Source organism: Pyxicephalus adspersus, chromosome 5 (genome assembly GCF_032062135.1).
Source record: "Pyxicephalus adspersus chromosome 5, UCB_Pads_2.0, whole genome shotgun sequence".
Lineage (NCBI taxonomy): Eukaryota > Metazoa > Chordata > Amphibia > Anura > Pyxicephalidae > Pyxicephalus > Pyxicephalus adspersus.
The window spans coordinates 145,706,909-145,727,014 of record NC_092862.1 but is presented as its reverse complement, the minus strand read 5'-3'; the positions used below and the strand labels follow the sequence as shown (position 1 = coordinate 145,727,014).

The 20,106-nt window shown below is 39.8% G+C and overlaps 1 protein-coding gene across 1 annotated transcript in view; it reads right to left on the bottom strand.

The window, feature by feature from the left end:
- The window catches only part of MYL3 (myosin light chain 3), a 21,698-nt gene extending 5,015 nt beyond the window's left edge, over nucleotides 1-16,683 (bottom strand). Inside the window, exons 1-4 of the mRNA XM_072413024.1 lie at nucleotides 16,449-16,683; nucleotides 6,096-6,123; nucleotides 976-1,125; nucleotides 294-467 (exon numbers count right to left, since the gene is read on the bottom strand). Of these exons, the coding sequence (XP_072269125.1) occupies nucleotides 294-467; nucleotides 976-1,125; nucleotides 6,096-6,123; nucleotides 16,449-16,556 (460 nt within the window). The 5' untranslated portion in view covers nucleotides 16,557-16,683. The remainder of the gene's footprint in view (nucleotides 1-293; nucleotides 468-975; nucleotides 1,126-6,095; nucleotides 6,124-16,448) is intronic.
- Between the last annotated feature and the right edge of the window lie 3,423 nt (nucleotides 16,684-20,106).

The following is a 20,106-nucleotide window of genomic DNA, read 5'->3' as shown; positions in this document are numbered from 1 at the left end:
TAAATACTGTTTATTATTAATAAAAATAATAATAATATTATTAACATTGACTTCTTCTTCTGCGGAATATTAGATGCAGGCTTCATTTCTTGGATTAGGCAAAGGGCCCAATATCAGATGTTTTAAAAAAATTTCTCTGGTCCAGGCTTGAATATGCGTTATAGAAAGAATTAACACAGCGTTTTTTATCTTTGACTTGCTACAAAGTTTCATTGTTGCACTCTGAAGAACCTGTTTTTGGGATAAATCTGCAGACTTTTAAAGTTTCTCCTGTGAATAATTTGGCGCCATACCTAAAGTTGCCAGAACATGCCGGATCTCAGCGCCCATGACGGTGCCGTTGCCTTCTTTATCAAAGACTCGCAATCCTTCCACAAAATCCTCGTAGGTTCCTTTCTCTTTGGACCTGGAGATGTGCTGGAGCATGGGAAGGAAAGTCTCAAAGTCCATCAGCTTTGTGTTGAGTTCTGTGAAATACAAAATATCAGCAGCAATCATTTGTATCCATTCTGTGTTCCTTTACCTGCAGTTTTCCCTTTTTATTGGTTCATTCTGGGGCCCCATGCTCAGGGGTGCGGCCTTGACCTCTGCACTTAGAAACTTTCCTTTGGAGCTGAGTGATGCTAGACATCATTTAAAAGAGCGAGGCCATCTTCTGGTGAAAGCATGGTACTGCCTGAGGCAGCTCTAGATTAAAAGTGAGTATTACAGTTTTATTTTAGAGAGAAGCTTTAATTGAATGAGCTCTGAGTTTGCCTTTAACCTTTCTAGCTTAACAACGAATAATAATAAAGAACCGCAGAGCTGTTTTATATTATGTAATAAACCTCCAGCATTTGCCAGTTTGTTAGCTACCAAATTTCTCTCCTATTTCTTCTCAGCCAGAGCAGTTGAATTGACAGAACTCTGGAAAAACACAGCCTGTTTGCAAAACCTTAAATTGCTGGCAGGCGGACATGACAAACACCGGCTAACCTTCTGGTTTTGGCCGTCCCATGACTTTCATGACTTCGGCGTTGGTCGGGTTCTGCCCCAGCGCCCTCAGAACGTCCCCGCATTGTCCGTAGGTGATCTTCAGCTCGCTGTTAGGGGTGCGATCAAAGAGTGAAAAAGCTTCCTTAAATTCTGCCAAAGACAAAAAAAGAGAAATGTTCTGTCCCTTCTGCCCATTTGTGAAATGGTTACTTTTTTTATTTTTTTGGTTATTTTTCTAAATCTCAGCAAATATTTGATTTTGTGGAAGGCGTTACGATCGACCACATCATTTTTTATGATTAGGTCGATTTCCTGGAACCGTGTTCCCAACGCTTGTGTGGCTAGCCGTCCACAGTGTCAGATGACAAGAAACTTGCGTCGGACGCCAAACCCGGCATGACGATGGGTTTTGGAAAGAAGGCAAAGGAATGATTGCAGAGTGACAGCGCCAACCAAAAGATGCAAAATATAAAAGTCACCTGCTGGGGAACATTACCGGAGGAAAGAATTTCAGCCCCCATCTGGAAAGCTTGGTGTGGGAACGGCACTTTGCTCAAATATCTCCATCAGTGGGGTTGTTTCACCTTTGAAGGGGGTAGCAGGGGCGTCATCCCCAAATCAGATAACGGAGACTTTCAGCTGAACCCCAGGCAGGGACCGCATGATGCAAATTACATTGAATTTAACTCCACTTGCTGACAGGTGACATTTTTATGGGAGAAGAGAACATTAAATTGATTTTTTTCTTATTGCTTTTTAATACTGCAATGCACATGGTCAGCTTAATGAGCTCTATGTGTAAAACAGGGAATGAATATTATTATACAGTATTTATATAGCACCAACATAATATGCAGCGCTGTACATTAAATAGGGGTTGCAAATGACAGAAAGATACAGACAGTGACACAGGAGGAGGAATCTGACATTCCCTCAAACTGTCCCTGGTAGGAATCAATTACTGCCATTAAAACTCATGGATCTAAAAGATTCCCTTAAGGGAATGTCAGATTCCCTGTTTTATAAATAGAACTCAATGTACAGTCATAGCGCTATGCAGCACTGGGGTGAACGGGCCCCCATGTGTTGACATGGCCAATGAAAATCACCCACAAAGCTGAACTCCCTTGTGGTCATGATGGCACAGGGGAGCTCCTTGATGCCTGAACAGAATCATGCAATGAGCTACGCATGTGCGATATACAGAAAAAGACCTCAGCAAGAGCGACGGAATGACAGAATGGGCCCGATTTATTAAAGCTCTCCAAGACTGGGGAAGATAGACTATCATGGGAGAACCTGAGTGATCCAGAAAACCTGGAATGAATCTGGTCCAGGATTGAAAACATTTGCTAAGCAAATTACTTATAGGAAATCTCTTCCAGGTTTGCAGGATCACTCAGCTTTACTGATCAAAGTCAATCCTCCCCAGCCTTGGAGAGTTTTAATAAATCAGTCCCATCGTGACCATTGCAGCACCAGAGGGTTATTTATTTTTTTAATGAGCAGCAGCAAAAAGAGCCAATCAGTTGTTCTGCAGCCATAAGTAAATATGAGTCAGTGAAAGGAGGAGAGAGCAGAGTGGCAGAGAGGGCTTGTCATTCTGCTTCTTCTCCTGTCACTGTCCAGTCACAGGCAGGATCACAGTGATACGCTATTGTTACGCTAGCCATAGAAGCTACATTACTCGCCCCCGTCATGTCCTAATCTGCTCTTTTCTATGGAAGGACAGAGCCATCTTTGTTTAGGCATCATCCAGGTTCACCACGTACTTCCTGGAATGAGATCCCGGCTCAGAGGTGTCAGAATTAATGTCTGGCACAGATCAGCCCCTGCGCAGGCGCAGCATTGTATTGCAAAGTTACAATGTTGCAGTTTGATCACTAGGGAGGGGGCTGAGGCAATGCCTCCATCTGCCTGCAGCAGACTGATGAAATCATCACAGCCTAGGCAAAGTCACTAAACTTTTACTTTTTAAAATGTGGATACTGATTGTGTATATTGTGATGTGTTGATGAAGTACCTTTCCTGACAGGTCCCCTTTAATGTCATGTGGTATAGAATAGAGGCGGATAGGTGAGGTTGTGACCTGTCTGGCATTTTCCTTTCTTTGTGTCACCCGCCTGACCTTCAGAGGGTACAGCTGGCACAACCCTACCCATTGTCTCCTGGAATTCAGGACATATTTTGGGTTCTGGGTGTTGTGGTCGGAGTTGTGACGCAGCTGTCGGCTCTGTTTATGATTATCTCACTTTGTGTTCTTTCTTTGCATCCAGCGGTTCCATCAAACGCTTTGCCATCCACTCACCACCTAGGAGGGAGGGTGAGGAATGCGTCCGCTCTGCCAGCCCCATGTGTGGCATCCTCTGCCATCTGTCTCCATTTAGGACCCGTCTTTTGTTTTCCCCTCATTTCCCGGGATTTCTGTGGGAGGTTTGCGAATAAGACGCGGAATTCCCTTCCCAAACCGCTTTCCCCATCACTGCAAATCATTATCCCTCCGCTGAGTGAATGAGTGCATAGTAATAGTCCCTAGCGCTATGCTTGGTGCTAATGAGGCCCCCGGTGATCGGTTTACAGTTCTTGCAGTAACCTACAAATCTCCATAAATTGTTTTTTTAGAGGGATTTAAACAATGAAAACACTTAAAATGACTTCAAATGAATAAAATACAAAATCACAAACTAGTAAAGTGGATAGGAAGCCAGAACATTGGTTGTAGTTTTTCAGTTTCAGATCTTTACTACTAATGAAAACATAAAACCACAAAACCAGCTCCAAACCCAATGTCAGGAAACCTGCAGCTCCCTATGTCACCTGATGGTGGCACTGTGGTTTAGCACACCTTGCTTGTGCTTCCACTGGCAACCAGCAGGGGGCTTGCTGCAAAGTCGCCTCCTGTTTGGGTGACCCCTCCTATACAGATATTCTGCCCTCACATTCCTCATTGTACCCTAGCATTGAATCTGAAATCCTAGGAATCCTTGCATCCTTCTGAAATCCTGCTTCTGATATTTTTGCCCATTGTATGTTTGTATTTAGTTTGCTGTCACTGTATAGTTGTTGAAGATTGTTGCACTATTCACTATGTGTTTTATTATTTATTATTTATTGCTCCTTTTATGTTTATTGCATTTTGGGTATCCACCAAAGCCTTGTTTTATAGGAGCAGCCTCATCGGGTTAAGAAAAGACAAAAGTCGATTCAGTTCAAACACAAGAAAAATAAATAATTATAATGGAAAATCTGAATATTCCAGGGAAAAATCAAAACTGGTTGATCCAGAGGAAGGTAAAAAACCTTTAAAATGCATGGTTCTGGGTTGAGAAGAAAACTCCTCCATGATTCCCTCAGGCATTCACCTTCCCCGGATCGGATCTCACCAGACCCAGCAGGCCCAATGAAACAATAAAAGGTAATTCCAATTATTCTTACAATTATTATTTCATATTTGAAGTCTCAGCTCCTCTTTGACTTTTATGGTTTACTGCGGTCTGCATTCTCCTCCTGGTCCTGGTGACTTAAGTTAAGTAATAGTTCATTCAAAATGGATTACACTGGAAATGTTTCATATTAATGGCTGGCTGTATCAGAAATTCTCTTACAATGAAGAGATTTTGTCTCACTTTCTGTTACGTCTACAAAACAAAAAGTGGATCAAAATCTCTCCGATTTATTAAAGGCTTCAGTCTACCTGATGGGGGTTTAATTATTGTTCTGCTGTTCAAAATGTAAAAATAAAGAATCTCTGATTTCTTTTAAACTACCCCCAGTAGTTCCCCCCCGGACCCTCCTAGTGGGGCGCACCACCCAGCACTTTCCTAGTTACCACCCGGCTGTCTTTGGAAGGGGCACTGAACAGATGGGGCATAATGCAAAGACGATGGAAAAATGGGGCATTTTAAAGCAGGGGTGTCAAACTCTGGCCCGCAACGTCCTTTTTTTTGCCCCCCCCCCCAGGAATCCTAAATATGAACTGCAGCTGGCCCGCTGCTTCTACAACTCCGCTACTACAATTCCCAGCAGGCTCTCTGCCTATGCATTGCCCCACATTGGACAGTTTTATGGATGCAAATAATGCCAGAAATTGTAGTAGCGGCGCTATTTCAAAGCAGAGGGAGTTCCAGCGGGGGGCCACTCATAAGATTTAGCCCCGCATTGGCCCCGTCTGGCATTTCCAGCACGCCCCCCCAGCTACACGTGGGAGTTGCCGTGAGGTGTTTGGAGTTTCAGGGGCTTCTTGGCGAGGAGTTTAGCGCAGACGGTTTTTTTTAAGAATCTTCCGCGGTCAGTCAAGATACACAAGCGTCAAGGTTGGCCGGTGACTTTGTCCAAGTTTTTAATTTTGGCCCTCGGTGTATTTGAGTTTGACACCCCGGCTCTAAAGGACAACTAGAACAAAGTATAAGAAAGCTGACGGAATTATCGGGGTTACTGGATGGCAACCAGGAACACTAAATCTAACACTTGTCACCCAGCTGAAAACAATTGGTGGGGCGACCACTGCTACCCCGTGACTTGAATATTATCCGGAAGCTGCCCGCAGCCAAATTTACCCCAATCCTTAAAGTGGATCTGTAGACTCCCTGCATGCAGCACTCCAGCCCCCAATCACTGATTATTACAGAATTATATATAAATCCCCAGGTCCCCCCATTTGGGGATCAGCAGTGGGGTCTTCTAAGGATCCAGAGGAGTCAATGGGATCGTTGAGGTCTGGCCAACATTCAGGATTTAAAGTAGAACTAAAGCAGTGATTTTCCTCTGGAGTGATGGGGTGGTGTCTGCCATGCGTCCGTTCATTCATTCCAAGCATGCGCAAGGAAAGCGGGGATTGCCGGAGTTCCCTGGCAGCCAAGAATGAGCAAAGCAAACCAGCTGGCAGGTAAGAGCCGCTATTAGGGACATCTCCTGTTACCTTCTGCAATACCCATCTGCCGCAGTCACTCCCGTATTGCACTTTTTGTTTCTGTGATACATTGGATGTTATTTATAATACATAGCATGCAGCCGTTATATGCATTGCAGTAATGTTATATATAATGCAACACATGCATGTCAAATGCTTCTCATTATAAAAATGTTATCAATAACTTTCTAATATCGATGTTTCTTCTTACCTTCAATCTGGTCTGCTGTGAACTCAATCTAGAAAAGAAAACAAATTTGGTAAGTCACCGGAGCAAACTCTCAGATCAGATCCGGGATAAAGGAGACCCCAGGACAATGCACAAGTAAGGGTTCTTCTTTTTTCAGAAAAGTTAACACATCACATTTTAGCCTATTATAATGCCAAAAAGCTAATTTTAGGAGAATATTATCAGAGCCAAAGGTGTTCAGTGATCCAAATATAGCAACTACAGGGAAATACAGGGATTTATGAAACCTCTCCAAGGTCCAAGAGCAAACCTGGAATGGATCTGGTCCAGGACTCATAACATTTGCTAGCAAATAAAAAATGACTTTCTAGAAATGTATTCCAGGTTTGCTGGATCACCCAGCTTCATTGATGAAAGTGTATCCTCCTCAACCATGGAGAACTTTCATAAATCAGGACCAAAGAGATAGAGATAGGGTATATAGGTATATACAATCTTTGTTTAATAAATAATTTATTGTTAACTAAGGGTTTCCTGGTGTGTTGTAAGTAACAGTAGTCTTCTGTTCTAGGCATTCTATCTCTCATTGAATCCTCTGATGGAGCTGTTCAGAGGAAGGGAATTGAGTTGCTTCTCTGACTTATTTTACCTGTAACTGGTTCTTTAAAACAGAAAAGTTAAAGCAAAATTCGATTTTACAAACTATATAGCCTACTATTATACTTGCATTGCCTTCTGCGGTCAGTGGGGCTGTTTTTTCTTTTCTGTGTGTAGATTTGTAATACATACCTTGCACAGTTTTAAAAGGGGTCTATAAGTTTTATATATACTGTACATACTTGAGTATAAACTTAGATTTATACTTCATGATTTTTTTTGCCATCAAAATGCTAATAAACAAAGAATCTCGGGTTTATTTTCGATTGACACCTAGTGGCGAGTCCTGAAACTGCATTTCTCTAGTATAACACATAAGAGTTATGAAAGACAAGAAGTAGCACTTTACACATAGAATGCAGCATCATCTACTGAAGGATGCACCGCCATCTACTGGTGGTCAACAATAATGTTCAAATGAAGTGAGCCACTACCACTATTTATTCTTATTTTGAATTCTTATTTTGAAGATAACACACCAGACATATATTTATTTAATTGCATTCATTTTATTGGAATTTATATTGATGACTGTTCTGAATGTTAGCAGTGACGGATGTATTGTGTGCCCTAGGTTTATATTTGAGTATGTACAATATATCTATATGTGTGTGAAGTGTTTATATTTGTAACTGATTATTTATATAAATGCCAATGGTGGAATGTTCATATAAGCTGATTATAAACCCCCCTCCCCCATGTGGAGGGGATATAAATGTGTAGAATACAATAAATAGTTTACACATTGCGAGTTGCTGGGCGTTGATGAATTCGAGGAGCAATATACCAGTTAAGTTTCATTGTTCTAATAAAGGTGCAGTTTTTCAGTTTTTCCTTTGACCTTATGCACTTTTCTGGCACGTACCTTGCGGTTTGCAGAAGCCTGGTATTATTACCTACGCTGCGGCAGAATTTGCCAACAATAGCGTAATAAAAGCGATCCAAAAAATAACAAATACTTAAACAAATTTGGATGGAAATCTCTTTTCCAGCATTCTTCAGGGGCTTGCCGGAATTTACAGCGTGACCCTCCAATTTTTTACAAGCTGGTTTTCCAGCGGGGCAGAGGTGTAAGTCTGAATTGTTAATGCCCCGGGAACCTCAGATGCTGGGAGCGCAGCCAGGCCCTCCTCAGACGCTCTGCACTTCTGCCTCGTGCTAACGACATGTTGCTGTGGCCCCGTAAGAGAGGGAACGCCATTACACCGAGGTGACCGAATCACGAATGTGTCCTGGCAGGAAAACAGATTCCCTCAAAATGAATCACGACAAAGCAGACATATTATATTTGTGACCACAGAGGAACACGAGACCACATCCTACTCATTGGCCCATTTGTGAGGGAAAAACGTTCCCAATTATAGGCAAAATTCAAAATGTTTCCATATGGACGGGAAACGTATATTTTACATGTTTTATAGAAAAATGAGAAATGTTTGCATCTTGCTGCTCTCCATTTTCATGGGGTAACCACAACTTATACGCTTTCACATACCCTGCGGGGACGGCATGGGGGGAGGGGGTAGGGCTTCCAAACCTCAAATGTAAGTCGTCTATCCTAATGGTATCCAAGAAACTGGAGGGAGCAAAATCCCGGGGCATGGCGCTGTCAGCTATTGGAACAGAGGATGAAAAAAAGAAATGTCCATTGAGTGCAAACAAATATCAGCTGGAATCCCCCCTGGAAAAAGACGTTCTTTATCTAGCCCCCTATTATGTGAATAGGAGCCCGCATGAGCATTCAGATATTGGGGGGGATGGGGGTTCAGAGAGGAATATTAATATTATTATTATTTTAAGTGTTGTGTGCTTTTTTTTTTTTTTTTTTAATAGGGCGGAGTTTTTTTTGGACATTTTTGTGAAAAAAAGAACCAAAAAAAAACTACTAAACTTTTGATTGGATCTGTTCTCTCCATAGGGTGAAAAGTTCTGACATTTCCCACATTTGAAACCAGAGAATCTTTTGTAATTTGTCATAAGTGAATCCATTGTTGGGGCACTTGGTAAGTGAATATCTATTCCCTGAGATATAAATAGGATGAATAGTGCAGGAAAGCCCCTTGCTAATAGAGAACAAATGACGGGTTTAACATTTTCACTTTTACAAATCTGGGCAGATCATTTTTAATGGCTATTGACGATATGAGTGAATGATGGATGAATTGATAGTTTAAATACACCCTTTATTTATTTATTTTCTGGAATTTTGAAAAGCGCTGGTGATATAATAAAACAAATATTTAGATAAAATGTAAAATTTATATAATAAAATATAACTAATAAAGAAAATATGATAAATAAATCTCCTATTATCCAAAGCTGAATGATATAACTCGCTCTGCGTGTGTGAATAAACCCAACATGAAAACTTTGCTTTGAAAACTTTTTGCAATTTCAGTTTTGTAATTTTTTAAGTTTTTTTGTAACGTGGCAATAAAAATAGAAAAATGTAGAAATGCTGACATTTCTCTTATAAACTCATCTCAATTTGTAGCAGAGACCTAATTTTACTTGTATAGGAGAATTGGCTGCCTTGGTTCAGTATTTTATATTATATCCGGTATCTTCCCCTTGCAAAGTGATTGAGTTAGCATGCAAGGGGGGAGGGCACAGCATGGGTCCATTTACATTCAGTCCACAATTGGGCTGTAAAGCTCCAGACAATGAAATGAAAATATAAAATACATAACACAGATCTGTTTCACCTGCCCAAGAACTTGTATTGCTACAAGACACAGCACAGTGATTTCTGGACTTGCTCTTCAGCCAAACTGTGATTGGACAGTGAAAGGAGAAGCAGCAGACCGATGAGCTCATCTCTCTTTTCCTTCTTCCTGACAGCGTTTTCCCTGTTAGCACGAGCGGATTGCTTACCGATTGGCACTTTGTGCTGCTTCTCCCTCTCACTCTGAGCTCTGCTTTACAGTCACCACACATAGAAGGTGCTTGTATTTGTTCCAAGATATTTATTGATCTTAGAGCATCATTTGTGTCTTTTATATACTCCTGGAAATCAGCCCTAAATCATGCAAATGATATCTCAAGTTGACACTGAATATAAATGAAACAAACCACAAACTTTCCTGGTGAAAGGAATAATAAAAAGTTTTACACCGAGAAATTGGCTCAGTGCAGGAAATCTATTTGACTGAGAAAATTAATAATGAAATCTGAAATTTATCACAAAGTTCCGTTCATCTCCGGGTGGAAAATTCTGATTTGTGTTTCATTGCGACTTTATTTCATCTTTGCTGGCGGCCGACTTCCAGAAACAACGAAGATTTCAGCTCCGGAGAATAGCGCGGGGTGATGGATGGAAACGCGTGGGGATGGAGGACTGAACGATAGGCCGCCGGTCTCAGATTCATCCACGGCGCCCGATAAAAGAAATCATTTCCCAAGACAGGGCAAATATTATTATTATTAATAAACAGGATTTATATAGCGCCAACATATTACGCATCGCTGTACATTAATATTACTTCTTCCTTTAATTAGCACTCTGAGGGGTGAAATCTCACTTGGGGTATTTTCTATCACTGATGGATTTGCTTTGCAACTTCTGTTCCAACAACAATGGCAAATTTTGCATTTTCACATTACTTTCACTGACATTCATTCATTTATTTTAAGAAGCCTCAGTATTTTGGGGGCCGGCTGATTGGCCCCAATGTTCTTCCCCCACTGACATAACCTGGGGCTTGTTCTGAGTTTTGTATTTGAATTAGAGATTGAAGAATCTCTTTGATAAAACACACAATTATATCTATATAATATGCGAAACGCGTCGGGTGGAATGTGAACACTTTTTATTTTATAGTTCTCTTAAATATTATTACTGCCATACACTATACGTATGAATGTGGATCATTGGATGTAAAGGAATATATGAGAACTGCTAGGGGGAAATAATCCTTAAACTTCAATAGCTGTGTTTGTGGACCTTTATAACATGGGGGATCCCTTAATATAACTTTCAGATCTTCAGCGAACCCCTTCTATAATTATTATACCCACAGATCACAGTATATTAGTGTGGTGGTCAGTGGGATGAAATTCCTCTTACATTGCTGGCCATTGGGAAGAATGTCACCCTTACAGATAGCCAAAAAGATTATTGGTGTCACTTATACTGACCTGAGGGGTGCAAACTGCCCATTGCTGCAGGGCCCCCTAGCGCCCCCTGGAGGAACCCTGGTTGGGAAACACTCTATGGGCTAATATTGGAAGGGGGGTTCTGTCCAATCTGGTCACATGTTCTATGGGTGGGTTAAAGGAAAATGATTCACACTTTTTTAGCTGTGTTAGGTTGCCATTTACAATGAATTGAACTCCATCAGACAACATGTGAAATTCAGGTCACTGCATGGCTGTAGGAATGCTTCATTATCACACCGCTTTCCGCTGATTTATTAAAGCTCTGCAAGGCTGGAGACGATACACTTTCATCGGTAAAGCTGGGTGATCCAGCAACCCTGGAATGGATTTCTTAAAAAGTTTTTGTTGTTGTTGCTATTTGCTAGCAAATGTTTTGAATCCTGGACCAGATCCATTCCAGGTTTGCTGGATTGCCCAGGTTCACTGATAAAAGTGAATCCTCTCCAGCCTTGTAGAGGTTTAATAAATAAGGCCCATTAGGTCTATACTGAGATGATGAAATCAGTCTGCTGCAGGCAGAAGAAAGCATTTTTTCAGTTTCTTTTCCCTCCAATGATCAGACTGCAACATTGTAACTTTGTTCCAAATCCCATCATAGGAGACTGCAGCAGGGGCTGATCTGTGTCATCTCAGTATAATATTATACAGTTAGCAAAAATTCCCAGCCGCATTGCAAAAAAGTATTTGTAAAACATTAAACGTTTTAGGTTGTGCTGGTGGTCAGGTATTCCATGCTGTCCCTTCCCAAATGATAATCCAATATCATCGATTTACACCGAATGGCCGCCAGATCTTAGCGCGACCTTCTGTTCCGGAATATGAACTTTATAAGATCCAACAATGGAACCGAATATTAATCACACTCATTATTATTGGACTCTGCGGGTGAACTCTCCCTGATAGACCCCGGCACAAAGTAATGGAATATTACGTTATAGTTATAATAAACCGGGGGGAGGGGGTGATATTATAAGGGGGGGAGGGGTCATTAGGGAAACCAATGTGCAACGCTCATAGATAGGAAAGGGAGAAGATAAAATGAAAAAGCAGAAAAGAAAAGAAGAACCTATAAATTAAAAAATAAAAGTGAAAAGGGGGATAAAGAGAGGGAGGGAAAAGTTTACTAAAGAGTGATAAATAATAACATAATAACAATGAACATGAAAATAACAAATAATGAAAGAAGAGGAAAGGGGAAGAGAAGGCAGAGAAAGAAGAGAGGAATAAGTGGGAAAAGGACGGAAAATAAAAAAGAAGGAGAGAGATAAAAAGAGAAATGAAGAAAAGGGGAATAAATAAATAATTAGAATGATTAGTAAGGATGGAGACTTCTTATAGTGAGGAGACTGCACAGCTATAAAACATAAATGGATAGAATCCAATAATCTGTGTATAAAGATTCTTTTTGTGTTTTGCCGATATAAGAAATAAATTGGAATGATTTGGGAACGCTCTTTGTTCCCGGTTTGTGTCTGTGCTCCCACATTGGATATATTAGTCTATAAACTAAGATATTATTCGGATTCTGTCACGGCTCTGTCTATAACGTTCTTTAAAGTGTAAAATAGGAGCTGGATATAAAAATATTGTTTTATTTTCAGTTGGATGGACTGGCCACAGAGTTCGTTCTCAGAAAAATCAAACTTGAGCGCATGAAGCGCTGCCAAAGAAGAATGAATTACTAACAGATGTGACAATCAATCCTGTAATACGGTGAAAATACAGAAACACATCAGGCCAAATTCACCGCTTCACCGACATTATAGAGAGAATAACACAACATGAGCTGGGGGGGAGTACAAATAGAGGTTAGGACCTCAATACATTAGAATCGCCCATGGCTGGATGGAGATTTTGTATATAAGAGGTTTGAATGGAGTTTTAAAAGATCAATTACCACCTATAGATAATGGAGAGTGACAATAACATGTATCAAGAAAACTCTTCCTATTGCTTGAATAGTTCATATATAACATCAGGACTGAATGGATTTCTATATGAATAATATCTGTGAGTGGCCACTTATCGGCAGATTTCTCAGAAACCTTGCTTTAAAGAACTACTTTGAAAACAAATGTGAAATAAGGAGGATACCATGGGGATGTTTTATGGCTCAAGGACAAGTCCAGGATAGTGAAAAGGAGCTTTCATAAGCCTCAGGTGCCATTCAACTGCAAACATGGGCACAAACATTACAAATATAGGTCAGAAAGAGAATAATATCACATTTACATACAAATAGCAAAAAGAAGCAGGCATTCTTCCTACTGATAACAATGTAAGAAGCATTTTTTCCAGTGACCATCATCAATGTAAGAAGCTTTCTTCCCAATGATTACCTACATAAAGGGGCATTCTTCCCAGTATTCACCATTATTAGAGACATTCTTCTCATTGTTCACCAATGTAAGGGATATTATTTCTACTTAACGCCAACATAAGGAATATTCTTCCCAGTAATCACCAATATAGGGGAAACTCTTCTTACTTACTATTAATGTAAGAGACACTTGATCACCAAAATTCTTCCCAATGATCACCAATGTCCAGGGTATTCTGCCAACTAAAAACAATGTAAGAGGAACTGTTCCCAAGGGCCCCTATCCCAATGATAACCAATGTAAGGGGCCCTTCTCCTCAGTAAGGAAGATATATACAGAACACTAACATAGGGTAACACTCTAAATTTCACTATCTACATGTAAATTCCCACGATCATTATTTGTTTCCTTCAATTATTTATATATTTAGTTATATAGAGCCGTCCTTGGTGTCACATTCTGAATTTGTTCACACCAATGTTCCCTGCAGATATAATATTTTTTTATTGATATCATTTACAATTGCAATGATCTTCGGGACAAGGACAGATGGCAATAAAAAAACTGACAGTAGTCCTAAATCTTCACCACAGTGTCCCGAACTTAAAAAAAGTTTATAAAAAGAATCGGGCCCAGACAGTTGAAAAATCTTCCTGTGCAATACCATGCGCCAGAAAGGAAATCACAAATGTGCCAATTACTGTGATTGAAATATAATTGGGAAGCAGTGCTTGTTTTTATTGGACTTTGTATGAGCTGGAGAACTTGTTTTCGGTACAAACATCATGGCGTAACTTAGCGCCAAATACAACCCTAGAGGTGTCCTAGTTTAGTTTGTTTAATTTCAGCTGTCATTCTGAATAACTTTGTCAAATGAATAAAATGTTATCATCAAGGCTCACAGATCCTTCTCTATGATTGCACCTCCAGAGAGCTGCACATGGTTCCGTCACCTCCATTCAGCCGCCTTTAATCATTGCTCCCCTTATGAACCAGAATACTAACCCGGCTGGATGAACATTAAATATTACAACACAGGGTGGGAGTAGGGTGCAAGGAACAAAGTCCCCTCCTAATAGACAGAATATAGCTTCAGGCGTCTTTACCTCCAATTATTCCTATCATTCAGCTGTCAGCGCTACAGACACGTCACAGCCGACAGAGACTGCAATTTGTGTCATTTTAGTGTGGAAACAAAAACATCTTTTATTCTGCTTCAGTCTTTTGTATGGTTTTTGTTTCTGTCAATCAGTATCAAATCATTTAACCAAACCATGAGCCATGTGATAATTTGTCTTTTGTAGGACATCCAGGTGGCCATAAATGTACTTTTGATATTAGGAAATAAAACTGACATGGTCGTATTGGATGCAAAGATTGTGACATTGCTTAATTAACGAAATCCTAAAATTAGTTTACCAGAAACAATACCAGATCTGGCTGAATCAGCCTTTGGCTTCTTATTCATCTCCAACACTTGCTGCCATATTTCCAGGATTTGTTTCCGTCCAACTGGAAATTTGGGGTATTTCTGCCCATTTTTGCCCTTACAAAATCAGGTGGACAAAGTTTGGAACTCAGCACAGAGTTCTTGCTAATAAAATCCCCCAGAGATAAAATAAACTAAAGGAAATCTTCTATAAATAAATTAAATAGTCACTTCAATTATCCAGTCTTATGAGGAGCACCTTTTTTTTTACATGTTTTTTACTTTCAATACCCGATTGTGTACAGATAAAGAAGGCAAACCAAAGATGTAATTTCACATAAGTATAATTGAAGTCAATATTCACAGTAAAAATTCTCAAATTCCAACTCAACCCAATTGTCTTAGGGCGGTATCCATTATGCAGTATATTATTAGTTTTAGGAACAAATTAAGTGATTGATATTGGATTTACTTTTGGGGACATAAGAAATAATAGAACAAAAAAAAAGAGTCTATGTTTAGTAAAAAGTTGTTTTCGTGGTGTCCTGTTTTTATTTCTAGGTTACTTTTATACTTTTTAGTAATGCGTGCTATGTACTTCTATACTTTTTCCCCATAGATTCTCACAAATACTTGTGGAAATAAAGTCCTGACCCTTAACTTGGACCCCTGTCCACTGTTGATGGAGTAAGATGTCCATTTTGGAGCACTTTGCCTTTCCCTGTGTCCTATGAGCCTGGTATGGACAGAAAGGGATGGGAAATACACCCACGGCCCCTTCTTTTCATTGCCAGGCAGGTTCGATACCTGGAGAAGGGTCTGGTTTCAATATTACGGGGAAGTTTACCACTTTTTTAATGCATACAATAAATATTGGGGGGTGGGGGGAGAATGGCAGCCAATTGCCCCCTGCATAGCTTGTACTGTCTGCAGTAGAACAGACCAAGTGGTGACAGCCTTCCAACTGATATCAATTAAATATAAATACCCGATCAGGGTAACATCTTACAGCTTCACACTCATTACACATGATTGCACAATCCTTATAAAATCTCTTTTTATATTTTGCAAACCTAAATAATATGAAAATCTTCATCAACTATCCAATCAATCTGTATCCAGACAGACCTGAGAACTACAAAGTTGTTGGTGGATATAAAGTAGATTGTACAGTCAGATTGTAAAGTTTAAAGCTGAGCAACCAATATACGGGCTGAGTATACAACTTGTTCAGCAAAACTAAACAACATGATGACCCAGGGAACCATTCAGTTTGTATGAACTCAGGCAGGCAACTGCATTATAAAGTTGATAATAGTATATTGTTATAATTAGTAATAAAAGATAATAATATAATAATAAAAGATAATAAGATAATAAAATGAGGCTGAACAATCAGATTGTATAGTGAAGCGTCAGTTTAACTTCGCTGCTCCATAAAAAAATAACTTTGAACATTTCCAAACAAGCAAAAAAATAAATAAACATACACAACTTAAAATGTACCGTAACATTGCACAGTCATCATATTGAATCACATTGCATCTATTGCTGCAAACTCTCAATCTAAAATCTGATTGGTTGCTTTGGATAGATGAACCAGGTCAATACGATAACAAAGTGCTGGGTTAGTAAGTAGCTGTCTTTTATATTGGCTCATAAAGACTGATATACCCAATCGAAGCCTTTGGCCGTTTTTTAATTCCCATTTATCCTGATGGAGTACTTTGACAATGATGACATGACAGGTCCTCTTTAGTAAAACAACAATGTAAACTTTTAATGTATTCAGAATTGTGAAAAACTTACTGTGACTGAAGATAGGTCCAATTCTGGTTCCTTGGGTGGTTCAGGCTCTGGGGGCTTTGGTGCTGGCTTGGGCTCCTCTTTCTTTGGTTCCGGCTTCTTGGGTGGCATTGTGATAGGTGGCAGGTAGAGACGAGGATGGCAGCACAATGTGAGCTGGTCAGAGTGACCTTTCTGGACTCAGCCCTTAAATGCCTTCCATGGCATCCCTCCCTCTTCCCGGACAATAGAGGGACAGCTATATAAGGAGAAAACATTCACTGGGCTATTTTCGAGCAGGTGGACATTGCATTGTCATGAAATAGCACACAGGACAAAGGAGAGTGGTACCTTGTAGAGGAGAAACTCCGACAACTTATAAAAATATCAGGTTTTATAGGTCTCCTCCTTCCTTATAATAAAAGAAGACGGTATGGGAGCATCTCTAAAAGCAGAACAAAATTTAAGACACAACTAGATAAACAGAGATCCATAAACTTATTTTCTCTCCATCTTTATATCATCTATCACATATTTGTCTCCACTGAGTTTTTTTTACTGGATTAATAACAGCTGTTCAAAATGTATTAGCCCCTTGCAAAGGATATTTCACCTAACTTTGTGAATGAGAATATTCTCTGACTTCAACCATCCAATCACATGCAATAAAAATTTTAATTTATTTTTTTAGATTTCCTTGAGCGTGATTGGATTACTGCCTAATGAACTTCACCACAATTACTAATATAATTGAGTTATTCCTTGCAGATTATTCACGTTGTTAGGCAGCAGATGAATTACCTTTAGTTAATGTATCTTTATGTCTTTCAGTCTTTTTTTTTTCTCTTCCATCCTTCCCTACCACTTTTTTTCTTGTCTTCTCCCTTTTTCTGTCTCTGATAAAGTATATAAAATGAAACTCCTGAACTGTTTACTGCTCAATAAAGTCAAAAGGAGTTTGCTGACCTACAAGGCATGCCAAATACAGTAAACCAATGCCTAAAGTCATGAGCCCGTACTCTTCATTCTTCTTTTTCTCTCTTTTTATTATGTTTACTAAGATTTGCACACCTGGGTTCTGTTTGCTATAGGAAACTATAAAAACTATAGAATCTATAAAAAAATACACCAAGACATAGAAAACCCATTGAAGTGAACCTTAGAATGAGCTTTGATGGGAGCCGATTGCTAGTGTACATTGTAGACAGCATTCCAATTGGCTGGTGGTTGTATCCGTCAGCCAATGGGAATGCTGCCCCTATGTTGAGCAACCAGTTAGGAGCTAGTGTGAGAAGAGGTGCAGGACATATTCTCCTCATATAAAGAGAAATTGACAAGATAAGCAGCTGGCTAGGTTACAAGTTCCTGACTTGCAAAGGTCCATATTAGCCTGCAAAGGTACTACAAGTAGTCCTCAGGTTACATACGAGATAGGGACTGTAGGTTTGTTCTTAAGTTGAGTAGTAAGTAAGTCGGAACAGGTAGATTATTTTGATAAATTCAACTAGGACAGACGCTTGTCTCAACATATTAGACAGTGTGGTGTCAGTTACTGTATAAATCCTCACTGTGAGCTAATCACAAACAAAAAAAAACTTTTGAAGCCTCGACATTCATTAACTTCTGGAGCAAGCTGTGCTTTGATATGTAAAAAAAACATCTGCAGAGCTTGTCTTGGTCATTAAAGAGTTACAACCAAAAGACTTTTTCTGCAAGTCATGCAAACTGCCCCCTCCGACCCATCAAGCCTCCGTTCTGCACAAGAGTGAGCAGGGAAGTCGCATTCATGTCTATGAGTTGTCGGTATGTTGGATGTCCTTAAATAGGGGACTACCTGTATATTAATATTAGGGATTGGATAGCTGCAATCAGAATCAATTTCAGCTCTAGATCACAGTTATTTCAACCTTCGATCTGATCTAATATCTGATCTGAATTTGAGCAATCTGAGTTTAAATCCAACTAACTATACCTGTCATTGACTGACATAAAGGGGTACCGGATGATGACAGCTTCATTGTCCTGCAATCTCATTGGCTGAGTGGTAATTTACTTCTCCATGACAGGGATAGTAGAATCAGCCAATCAGACTGCCAGGCTATACCAGCTTTCATTTGGCCAGATTGGCTGAACAATGATACTAGCCCAACTGGGCTAAGCACCTGTCATTGCGTCCAATGGGGACAACTGGCACTGGATTGATCATCGTGAGATCTAATATTTGGACATTGATGGACCCTGCAAAGGTAAATGCTAGTAAAAAAATAAAGATGTGCTTTATCTGATGTGTGCAATCTTTATTTCCAGGGTTGATTTACTCTTCCTGGGAATGGATAAGGAAAGATATTTTCTTAATCCCCAGGGTGAGAGGACAGATAATAAGGTGGCTTTCAGATTCTTATAAACTCCTGCCTGCAGACCTCTAAAATATTGGGGTTATGTTGGGGGGATTAGGTCCTCAATGGCCTTTATCACTGCTGGAGGCAGATGGGCATCTGGATTTACCATGGGGATGATCGCTATGACCATCGGTATAGTTTGCAAAAATAAAGCCAAAGTCATCATCTGGCTGCAGGATTGGTAAGTGTATGGCTCAGGCAACACAGTGTGCGGCAGTTTCTGTGCAATATACCAATGACAGGTACGACCAACTCTGACTTCAACTGGAATTGTCCCAAGTTGGAATCTTGTAGCCCTCGAGCAGTGCAATAAAGATTATAATTAGATTGTCTTTATTACACGCCCTGATTATCTCTCACATGTGCTCAGTGTCTTCACCTTTTCTCTCTTTCGATCCGTCAGTGTTTTGTTTCGTTAGATTCACTCTCTCTTCCAATGATTTTATTTCTTCTTTTCTCTCTTTTCTTTGTTTTAGCTCTGCCCCCCCCCCCCCACCTCATATTTTTTGCTTTTTTTCTCTTTCTATCACTTTTCTCTCTCCTTCAAATATTATAATCTAAATGACTAAAAATTGGCTCAATAAAATTAAACACTCAAAATTGGATATTTTCTGCCTCTCAGAACCGTGGTGAGCAAATATCCTGCCGCTGTCATAAATCTGAATTATAGTATGGCACAACTATGACCACACAGCTATAAAACAGAGAAATGGACAAATCTGTACAAGCTCAGCTGTTATTACCAATAAATCACTAAAGAAAAGAGAGAGAAACTTAACCGGCTTGTAAACCCATCGTGACCTAATCAAGCTCAGAATTGTAATCGTTTTTGTCGTGATTTGGCTTATGCTGAATTATTAGCTCAATTTCAACATTTTACTTAAAACCGTGGAAAAAGAATTTCTTCAATTTCCTAAAGATTTGATTGCGAATTTGTCTGATCTGATGACTGAGCAGAGAGCAGAACTGCAGAATATTCAGAAGAGGAAGAACAACAATGAAAGAAAGAGAATGAAATTGTTAACAAATATATTGACTGCAATGAACTAGCAAAATCAATAGATCAACCAGAGAAGAGTTAATGAATTCAGATAAAGGTGCCAAATGAGGAGAGGAGAGTTATGGAGGAAGGAGCAGAGTCCCCCAGCAGAGTATTTCAGGAGAGGAGAGTTATAGAGGAAGCAGCAGAGTCCCCCAGCAGAGTATTTCAGGAGAGGAGAGTTATAGAGGAAGGAGCAGAGTCCTCCAGCAGAGCAGAGTATTTCAGGAGAGGAGAGTTATAG